General features: G+C 39.2%; 1 protein-coding gene across 4 annotated transcripts in view; it reads right to left on the bottom strand.

Annotated features, from left to right (window-relative positions):
- Positions 1-2,212: 2,212 nt before the first annotated feature.
- The window catches only part of PTPN2 (protein tyrosine phosphatase non-receptor type 2), a 567,657-nt gene continuing 559,159 nt past the window's right edge, over positions 2,213-10,710 (bottom strand). For all 4 annotated transcript variants that reach the window (XM_086965576.1, XM_086965579.1, XM_086965577.1 and 1 more), the window contains one exon: positions 2,213-2,569. In XM_086965576.1, coding sequence (XP_086821702.1) covers positions 2,548-2,569 — 22 coding nt within the window. In that variant the 3' untranslated portion in view covers positions 2,213-2,547. The remainder of the gene's footprint in view (positions 2,570-10,710) is intronic.

Genomic DNA, 10,710 nt, shown 5'->3' with positions numbered 1-10,710 from the left:
TAAACCATTAGGTGCTTGCAAGACTCCATTCCAAATTGGTCCATGTATAATTAAGCCACAGAACATATAAACATTTTTAAATGCACATATAAATAAATGGCTAGCGTCCTTATCTCTTTAGACTACCACTCTGAGCTGCAAAGAAGAAAGGTTCCCCCAGCATGTGGCTTTGAAGAAGAGTCTACCAAGTTAACAAGCTGTACTGAAGATTATGTTGGCCCCTTCCTGACGGGATCAAAAGTTGTAGCAGTCAGTGCCATTTAAAGATCTGGAAGCACAGCAATCTGTTTGGAGGGAAAATGTGGGCATTTAAGAAAACAAGCGATTACTTAATTTAAAGCTGATAGGAGTCCCAAATAAGAACCCAGCAACCCATCCCTAGAAAACTTTGGAAACTTCAGGAAAAACAAATAAAAGGAGCAATCCACCCTCTTCCACCATGTCCGTGGATATTGCATAGTTTTTAAACTCCAAACTCATTATCACAAGTCTCAGCACCTCACTTCAGATGTACCCACTTGTACCACTTTCCCCACAGCTGCTAGCATGCTATCAGCATGAAGGAAGAACTGGAGGAAACAAACCAACATCGTAATTTAGAGACTGTTTAGGTAGAAAACCAAAATGCATTGTTTTTAAATGAGATCCCTTCCCAGCTAAATACACTTACCCCTACTTCCTTATCAATTTCCATCTTTTTTGTAAGCCCCATTAGTATAGAAAGCCCAAAAGGCTGAATGCTTAATAAAACTCCAAATTTTGCACACTCTGTAAAACACACAATCAAGTCAGAGTCCTTAAGTGATTGTTTCAGCTTGGCAAGTAACCTTGCTAGTTTGAGAGGTTCCACTATGACTTGAATAAGCCCAAGAAATTTGCCTAGCTAGTACTTTTGAAAAGTCACCCCACAGCCTTTCAAGACAATTTTCCACTGACTATAATAGTAATGTGAATAAACCATGTGTTCTAAGGATTTCATACTTACATCCCTATTGGCTAGTTACTTATTGATGCAGCGAGTTTCATTTGCAAAGAGTAATGTCTGGTAATGAACATTATTATAATTATTTGTCTGAATTGTACATTTCACATTTTGTTTTTGTTTAGTATTGAATCTTGCGTCTTCAGAATCCTGTGAGCCCGGAGATTCTTCATTGAGACTTATTAATAACACTCAGCAAATAATGAATAAATTGTATCAAATAGTGTTGGACACTTTAGTATCTTATGTCAAATGTTTAACACTACCCATCTCACTGCTCTCCCAGTCTGTGGTTCTCACAAAAGAGCGCAAGAATTATACAGAACACTTCATGTCTAGATTCTAAAAAGCATCTTACTGGCCAGTGGCTCTAGTAAACATCACCAACAGAAATTATATTACTAGGAAATGTAGTAAAATTACTGTGGTCATGCTGACAGCATCTCAATGAACTAAAATTTTAAGTCTGAGGAACAGTTGATTGTTCTTTCTCATATTGAGCTTTGAAACACATAAGAGGGACGTCTTGTATGCGACTAGAAAGCCACTTCTGAAAATTAATGTTTGGTGTCTGTCTGATTACCCTCCAAGTTTTCCATCTGTGGTAAACATCTATTCCAGAAGGTGGAAGTGCATCAGTCCAACAAAGAGTGCAAGTAGTAAGATGCCTCAGCAGCACAGAGCACTAATGTGGAAAAGCTAGCCCTAAATTGGAATACTGTTACTAATTTATCCCAAGTACTTTAATAGTTAAAGAGAATGACTCCCAGCTCCTAAGACATTACTGAGAACCAGTTTAGAATTTGCTCTCTTCCTGTCTCTTGTATGGCCACACACCCCTTTGAACCACCAATGACAGGTGGATATGATATTATTATACAGAGTAGCCAGTGGGGTCATTATATTTAAATCTTTAGCTCTTACTTTCGTCACTAGTACATATCAATATTAATGTTAGCAGTGAAAAAAACACTGTTCTTATCCAATATATATTTCTAAGAAAAGTCTGAAAGAATCAACCAATTTTTGAAGAAATACAGGAAAACCAGAATCCACGAGGAAAGAAACTACTTAAAGACTGCATATAGAGAGATTAAGTAAAAAGCTGGATGACATGGAGAAGAGAAATGAAAATTCAGTTAAAAACTCAGATTACTTTTCCATCAGGGTGAGGATTAAGCACCCATATCTAGTCTGTAACAAATAATGAAACCACTTAAAAACTGCATATCAATTTAAAAAAAATATTTAATGCTGCCAGAAAGTATAAAAATACAATGGGAATGGCAGTAAAATACAAAGCATTTTTGAATTTACTTCTTCAATTCATACAAGCATTAGAAAAAACACTTGACAATACATTAAGTGAACTGTGTTTGCAAAGACTCATGCTGGTGGAGTTCTTCATCCCCTGGATGTAGTAGTTTACGTTGTAAACAGATAATGTGAGGCCATCCAAGTATCTATCAGACCTCACTTTTGTTCCCGAAGAGGGTGTCATGTCCTGCTTTGCATGTCAAAGGTTCGCAGTTTATAGCTGCACAACATTCACAAGCCTTGGAGTTTTAGGTGTCAGTCAGTCTCGGCCTATGACACACAACGTAAACAAAAAAAAAATCACTGATTCAGTACAGAATAAAAAATACAAAGTAAAACTGCATGTAAAAATTAAGCAAAAATATTCCAATATGCCACCTGAAAGAAAAAACAAATTTACTTTGCTCCTGCTTGTAGTAACTTGATCACGCAAGTCCTACCAAAATGTCTTCAAGAGAAGTAAAGAAAAGAAGGTTAGCAAGTGCAACAGAAATTTAAAAGCCTAGTTGAGTAGAATTCCTGTACAGATGTAGGTTGCTCAGCTACGCCCAGCACGCAACAATTATGGTCTCAAACCAAAATGGGGATTTTGAGTTGAGAAAGTGGAGTTTTAAATAACGTTTTTATGTTTACTAACATGCCAGTGATTGGTGGGCTCAAAGGGTTTCAGGTGAGATTGGAATTAGCTAAATGTTCTGGCGATGCCATTTATATTAGTACATCATACTCTTTCAACTTTTGAAACAAATAAAAACTAAGACACATGAAATGGTTCTTTGACATTTAAATACATGAATGGAAATACACAGGTCCATGAAAACTGGCCAAAATGTAACACTTTCAAAGTCTGAAATCCAACTGTACTAAACATGAACATAATGTCATTAAACCACTTCAAAAGAAACATACAAGACTAAGTAACCTTTGCAGAGCAGCTTTTTGTTTTCTAATATACCAATTTGGCAAGTGATGATGCATGCAAGTAAAAATAGAACTAGTAACTAGTTCATTAAGGCTATTCTGTAAACAACAAATGGCATGAACAAAAATGCTCCAAACGTTTAATATAATTATAATGTCTCACTTATCAACCATGGAGTAAAGGAAGATTGGTTGGTACTATAAAGGTTACAAACATTTAATAAATCGTAATCTCACCCTTTAAACATGACAACATTTCAAGGTACTACTAATTAAAAACAGTTTTACAGACTCAATATGCCAAGTCCTATAAGTGGCACTAAAAAAGGAGAAGATAGCAAACAAGTCAATAGTGAACAAATTATATTCTGTACTTCTTCGGTCAAGTAGCGGCTGAGCAAATTCTGACAACTCCCTATTTAACGGGTAATTTTGCAGTCAGTGACCCAACAAAAGTACCAGGAATATTGGTACCAGGAATATTGGAATATTGGTCATATAAAAATGTGGAAAAATCTGCCCCCTCCGGCTTTTAAATTCCTGTATCAAATACATCAAATTGTATTTTAAGGACAATATTATAATACTAATTCGCAAATGTGCATGCTACACCAAAAAAATAAAACTATGCTATGACTTAGCTGGGTGATGGCTGAAAACGTACTTTGGAAGGTTCGCTGTCTTGCTTTATTTAACTTATTGCTGTATTTACTGTTCATGTAATATTTTTAATTTGTATTTTATCATCTTTCATGTACATGGAAAAACTGCTGATGGGAGTCTCTGACAGACCGTTGCAGTAGCCCAGATTTCTTGCGTGAGGTATGTTTATCGGGATCATTCCATAGTGGCTAGAGAAGAGGGCAGATCTAACGGATGCAAAGCAGCTGGCATGGACCAGTCAAATGGATGAAGTTGTAAAACTGCATTTCATTGGCCAAATTAAACTTGAACCTGAAGGCAGAGGGGATAGACCACTGTAACTAGTGGAAGAGATGGATACAGGACCAGATTTAAGTGCAATGAAACAGGCAACATGCAAGTTGTTTTCATCTGGCCTCCAGTTCTTAATGGGAAACATGGCAGCCTGTCAGAGGGCTTTAAATTAACTCCATGGAGGAGGTAAGAGACAAAAACAATGGAGTGGTATCGCCAAAGAGGGGTTGGTGAAAGTCGAAGGAGACCGATACCAAGGCTATTTTTATTGGTAGAAGAGTGGATTCAGAGAGCTACATTTGGTAGCAGTGACCAAGTGTAAGGACCTTCGCAATAGTTTTAGTACATTTAATATCAAACAAAAGAACACAATATAATACTAAATAAGGAATTTCTGCCTCTATGTTCAGGAATACCAGAAAAGGAAATGACAACACAGTGGTCTGGGAAACATTTATATTTAATTAAGTAGATTAAAGAGGCATCTTCAGAAACCAAATAAGACACCTTCATGTGGTAGCTGTGACAAGGTGTAAAGGTTTAGGGTGGGGAAGGTTCGAAGGGCGGAGGGGGGAAGGGACAATTCTAGCTAATATTTAGTACACAATAGTTATCAACTAGCCACTGCAAAATAACCACAACTTTATCTTCACAGTCCCAGGGGAGAAGGTGCTTTGTACAAAGAAATCAGCGGAAAACTAGTGACATGCAAAATAAAGCAATTCGCTTAAATTAACCAAACATACCAAAATGGCCCAACATTGGGAGGCCTCTATGTCAAGATAAAGTCCTCTGTTGTCAGAACAACAGCGAGGAGTTACTGGCTACAAAGTAAATCCCACGAAACAAACTGTTTTGCATCTGGTAAATTCAGTACCTGGTAAATTCAGTACTTTCAAATGGGAAACTGTTACCAGCAATATGCAGTAACAGAAGACTTTTGAGTCTGGTGTCCACCTTAATGACTGATGGAAGTTAAACATTCAAAGAACATGGTTTTTGGGGTGCAACAGGCTGATTCACTTACTTGCCCTCAATGTAGGAAGCCTGATGACTTCTTGGAAACTGACAGATGCCACATGTTTACATCTAGTGACCCTGCCTTGTTTTTCTCCCACTAGGATTAAGAAAGATGATTTGGGATGTTTGTGGTAATACTGCAATGGAACAAATCATATTAAGTTTGCACCAATTCCTCTCATCTCAAGCTTCAAAATTGATTAAATAAATCAAGATATTTATCTAAGGAGCGTGCATGTTTCTGAGGATTTTGACAAGACCATTTTTAAAGGCTATAATGTATCAGTATAGTGATACTGCCACAATGAGTGTTGTCTATTGTTGTCATGCCAACATGGATGCAGACTTAAAAGGTGTCTAGAGAGGCCTAGTTTCTTCCACTGTTGTAATGACATTATTCTTGAACACCTATGTTTGGTGACAAATTCTGTAAAGCATTGTCACTGAACTTCTGGATCTTCATGGTACAATCTCAAATACATTGTCACTTTTACTCCACTAAACCAAAATCCCTCAGAAGCAGTTTACCCACCCCATAAAACAGGGCATGTTATAGGTGCTGGAAAGGGAGGAAATTCAATAGGTTTCAGGCCTGTGTATCAAAAAATCCACCGCGGGTAGTTGCCTTTTTGGCCAGCCCAGTGCAGAATTCAATAAAAACAGCCATTTTTTAAATTAAAGAGATATGGGTGGTTTGAAGGAGGGGGGGGTCAGTTCCACTGGAAACAATGAAATGTATGTTTCAAATATACACCAAAAACAGACATTTGCAAGCACACATAATGTAAAGGACAATTCTTTTCAAATTCACAGTATTAATCAGGAGTTATAAAAAGATTGCATAATATTCTATATTGTACAAAGTTTCTGAAATACAGAGCTCTCCAATATGTCAGCTGTGGAACCAGACATAGTCCTTCTCAACAGTTAATTGCTGGGAATATGATACTCACAAAAACCCCAGCACAACTGCATTTACTTGATTAAATAGAGGCTGCACTTGCGTACAATCCCAGTGCATCCTAAACAGAGGATTCTCCTAGCTATAGGTGTCCTGCTATCATTAAGGAAAAATGCGCATACATATTTAGGGTTGTACAGAATTCTCAAATACAGGCTTTACAAAAAAAAAAAGTATGTTCAAGGTGAATAATAATTTATTTTCGTTCTATACACTTATTACAATGCCCCACGTTGTTAGCTAGGTGTATTGGATCTCCAAGAATAGTAATCATGCCGATGGGGGGGCATCATAATGTTAAATGCACAAAAATGATTCTCTGGTGGCATCAATATGATCGTACATGCAATGTACCTCTGCTTGAGGAACTTCGGAACATAACTTGATGCACCTCCAATATCACCCAGACTCCACTGAAGGAACATGGCAATGGGATAACAAGATTTCTTACGTATGTGTTACCATTGCAATTTGAGGTACTAGTTGGATTACTTACTGGTAATATTCAGCACTCCAGATCCTTGTCTTCTTCATCAAACCAATATGGGGTTTGGTGAATTCCATGTGTGCTACAGGATTACTGTTAAGTGGTGGCAAGTGTTTAAGAAGAATCTTCGGAACTATCTGGTGACTGTTGTAATTTGTGATGAACTTAATAATTTCTTTGGAAGGTGAAATATCCTGATCTTTGGATTTCTGAAGGTCCACTTAAGAAACTTCTACCTTTGTCCTATTCAGGAGGTTTTGGCTGTAACCTCATTGCCAGTCATTTACATGTGTCTTGGGATTTTGAAATATTTTCATTGTTTGCGACAATTCATATTGGCAAAAAGGAGTTCACTCCTTTGAATGTTATATATGTTTTTGGGTGGCTACTTTCAGGATGCGGTATCGAGACAGATGCTGTCTCTTTGCAATTAGTTTAACTGGTTATTTTTAATGTAGGGCACGCCATCTAGGTAATCTACATGATGGGTGAGGCAACTGTTTTATGATTGTTGGTTTATGTATTTTTCCTGCAGTGTAAGAGGTCCCTGCCAGATCACCAGAATGTTATCTAAATAGAGTCCCCAGAAGATCACACTTGAGGTATTGGCAATGTTCATCCCAGAGTCAATATTTTGCTACCTCACCCATGTGTATGCAAGCATAGAGGGGTGCAAATTTGCCCCCCCATCTCTGTATCTTGTTTTTGTATGAATATACCGACATTAAATGTAAAAAGAATTATGGCTGAGACAGCCGTTTAACATCTCTATGATCATCTCATTCCTCTTAGGTTGTGTGCTAATCGGATTGATAAAGCATTTCTGAAGACTGACCACATCAATCGTTGTTAGGATGTAGTCCTCCTGAAGGTCCAAGATACTCCAAATGTTGTAGTACATCTTTGGCACCTCGGATGTAATACTGTACATTTTTCATGAAAGGTTGAATTTGGGAGTCAATATATTTTCCAAGTCGGGAGCAGATGAAAATGTCCGCTATAATTGGACTCCTTTTCAGTGGAAATCCAAGTTTATGTACGCAGAGGGTAGCTATTACTGGATGTTGTATACAAAGGTATTGTTTTTCTTCCCCATGTTAGATGACCCTTTTGGTACCACGTTTCTAAGTGGCTTAGGGCCAGATGTAGGCCGCCAATTACCGGTCGGTAACGGCCGATTTCGGCCGTTACCGACCGGTAATTGCTTTTTGAGATGTAGGGGCCATAATATTACAGAATCTGTAAATTTACCGATTCTGTAATTTACCGAATCGGTAAATTTACCGATTCTGTAATTTACCGAATCAGTAATTTTACTGATTCGGTAAATACCAGATGTAGGTAGCACTGTTTACAGTGCTACAGGCCTTCAGAATTCGGTATTTTACCACCCAATACAATTGGGTGGTAAAATACCGAATTCAGGTGTACATGCACATCTGTGCATGTACACCTGTGCCATGTGACACACAGACATGCCCTTAGGGCATGTATGTGTGCCACATGGCACACAAGCATGTACTTGGGGTGCTAGAGTGTGTCAAAGTGACACCCCCTGCACCCTTGCAGGATTCGGTGTTTACCGATTCGGTAAATACCGAATCGGTATTGCCCATTGATTCCTAAGGCCTTCAAGGCTCATAGGAATCAATGGGCAATACCGATTCGGTAATTACCAAATCGGTAAATAACGAATCCTACCGATTCGGTAAAAATTACCGAATTTTTACCTACATCTTATTTACCGATTCATGAATACCGAATCGGTAAAATTCGGTATTTATGAATCGGTAAATAAGATTTACCTACATCTAGCCCCTAGTTCTTTTTGCATCTTACTTGTGGGACTGCCCACTTTCCTAGTTCTTTACTATCCAGTCTATCATGGTTAACAAATGCATTAGATTACTTCAGCATGGCAGACCAATATATTTCACTAAAGATACGCCTTTGAAATATGCCCAACATTCTGCTATCTCTCTCTGTGAGCATTCTTTGACAGTAGATGGAGTGGTCTTGACCTGCAGCTTTACATGTTGAAATTATAGCTAACTTCAACCACCTACTTAGTGTTGCTTTAGATGTTCTTTCTTCTCACATTCCCTCCAATAGTGACCAACAGTGAATGAGAAATTTATTTATTTATTTTATTTTTTATTTATTTTCAAAGTTTTATATAGCGCGGACAAGATCTTCGCAGATATCAGAGCGCTTTACATAGAAGAGTACATGAGGGAACAAAGTCAAATAGGTAAATCAATAGATCATACAGTACAGAAGGGTACATGAGGGAGCAAAGTCAAATAGGTAAATCAGTAGATCATACAGTACAAATAATACAAATAGGTGGCTGCAAAGCCAATCATGTGAGTGATAAGACAACTCATACAAATAAGTAAAGGGGTCAAGCAAGTAATACAGATCAGTGCAGGGTGTTAATAGGGTTCGAGATAGTAGATCAAGTGTATTTAGCCATAAGGATAGCTTTTACTTCTTTTTTAAAGAGTGTAGTGGAGGAGATAAGCCTGGTTTCGGGAGGGAGTGAGTTCCAAATCCTTGGCGCCATTCCTGAGAAGGAGCGCTTGTATGTTTTTTCCTTCCGGAATCTTCGAGGTTTCAGCAGAAGATTGTTTGTGCCTCTCGTGTTTCTGATTCCCCCAGAGATTGTCAATTTCTGAGCAAGGTAGCCGGGTGAATTTAGGTGTACCGCCTTGTGTGTCATGCAAGCGATTTTCAGATGTATTCTGGCTTCAAAAGGCAGCCAATTCAGGGACTTCAAGTCAGGGGTAATGTGGGAGTGCTTTTTTGACCCAGTGATGAGTCTCGCAGCAGCATTTAGAGACGCTTTTAGTGGTGCGATTGTAGTTAGTGGGAGTCCGCAGAGGGCGGTGCTGCCGTATTCAATTCGTGGGATGACTAGTGCTTGTACCGCAGTTTGGAAGTCTTTGGCTGGGAGGAAGGGTTTAAGTTTCCTCAGAGTATTGATCTGGAAGTTCGCTCCCTTTGTTGCCTGGCTGATATGTTGCTGCATGCTGAGATTGGTGTCGAGTGTTATGCCTAAAGATTTTGCTGAGTCCACGATGGTGGGTTGGACATTGAGTGCGGTTAGGAGTTTAAGCCAATGTTGGGTGGTGGCTATCTTCGCTGGAGGTGAGATCAGAAGGAACTCTGTTTTCAGGGCATTGAGTTTGAGGTGATTGTCTGCAAGCCAGGATTGGGTGCATCTGATCGTTGAGTTCAGGAGCAGGATGTCGTTTGGTGATTGTAATTTGAGGTAAAGTTGGGTGTCATCGGCGTACATGTGAAAGTGTACATTGGATGCTTGTAGCAAGGTGGTGAGAGGTTCCATGACTAGGTTGAACAGAGTTGGGGATAGAGAGGATCCTTGGGGGACGCCTAGCGTTACAGGTATTGGCGAGGACATCAGGTTGTTGCTCTTGAATTTCTGCGACCTGTTGTGCAGAAAGGAAGTGAACCATTTGAGGACAGTTCCAGATAAGCCCATTCTTGTGTTTAGTAGTTCTAGTAGATTCTCATGTTTTACGGTGTCGAATGCGGAGGAGAGATCAAGAAGGATGAGGAGGCAGGTGTCGTTTTGGTCTAGCATTTGAAGTGCGTCGTCAATTATGTGAGTCATAGCAGTTTCTGTGCTGTGTCCTGCTCGGAAGCCTGACTGGTGAGGGTTGAGGAGATCGAATTGCTCAATGTGTTTAGTCAATTGTAGTTGTGCGCATTTTTCCAGCAGTTTGGCGAGAGTGGGGATATTGGTGATGGGACGGTAATTGTTGAGGTCAGAGGGGTCAGCTGTTGGTTTCTTTAGTAGAGGTGTGACCTGACCAACCTTGAGGGAGTCAGGTATGTTTCCTTGTTGGAGAGAGCTGTTGATGATTTTAGTCCAGAGAGGGAGAAGCAAAGGGGTAAAGTCTTTTACTGCGAAGGCAGGGAGGGGGTCCGTGAGGTGATTGGATGGTTTCAGGGTGCTGAGTAATTTGCCAATTTCTTCTTCCGAGTATGTGTCAAAGGTTGACCATGTAGCATTGTTTTTTGGTTCAGCGGGTGCTAGGCATTTGGATTTGGAGTAGAGGC

This window comes from Lissotriton vulgaris, chromosome 4_1 (genome assembly GCF_964263255.1).
Source record: "Lissotriton vulgaris chromosome 4_1, aLisVul1.2, whole genome shotgun sequence".
Taxonomy (NCBI): domain Eukaryota; kingdom Metazoa; phylum Chordata; class Amphibia; order Caudata; family Salamandridae; genus Lissotriton; species Lissotriton vulgaris.
The sequence above is the reverse complement of the archived record's forward strand: the minus strand, read 5'-3'. Positions and strand labels throughout refer to the sequence as shown.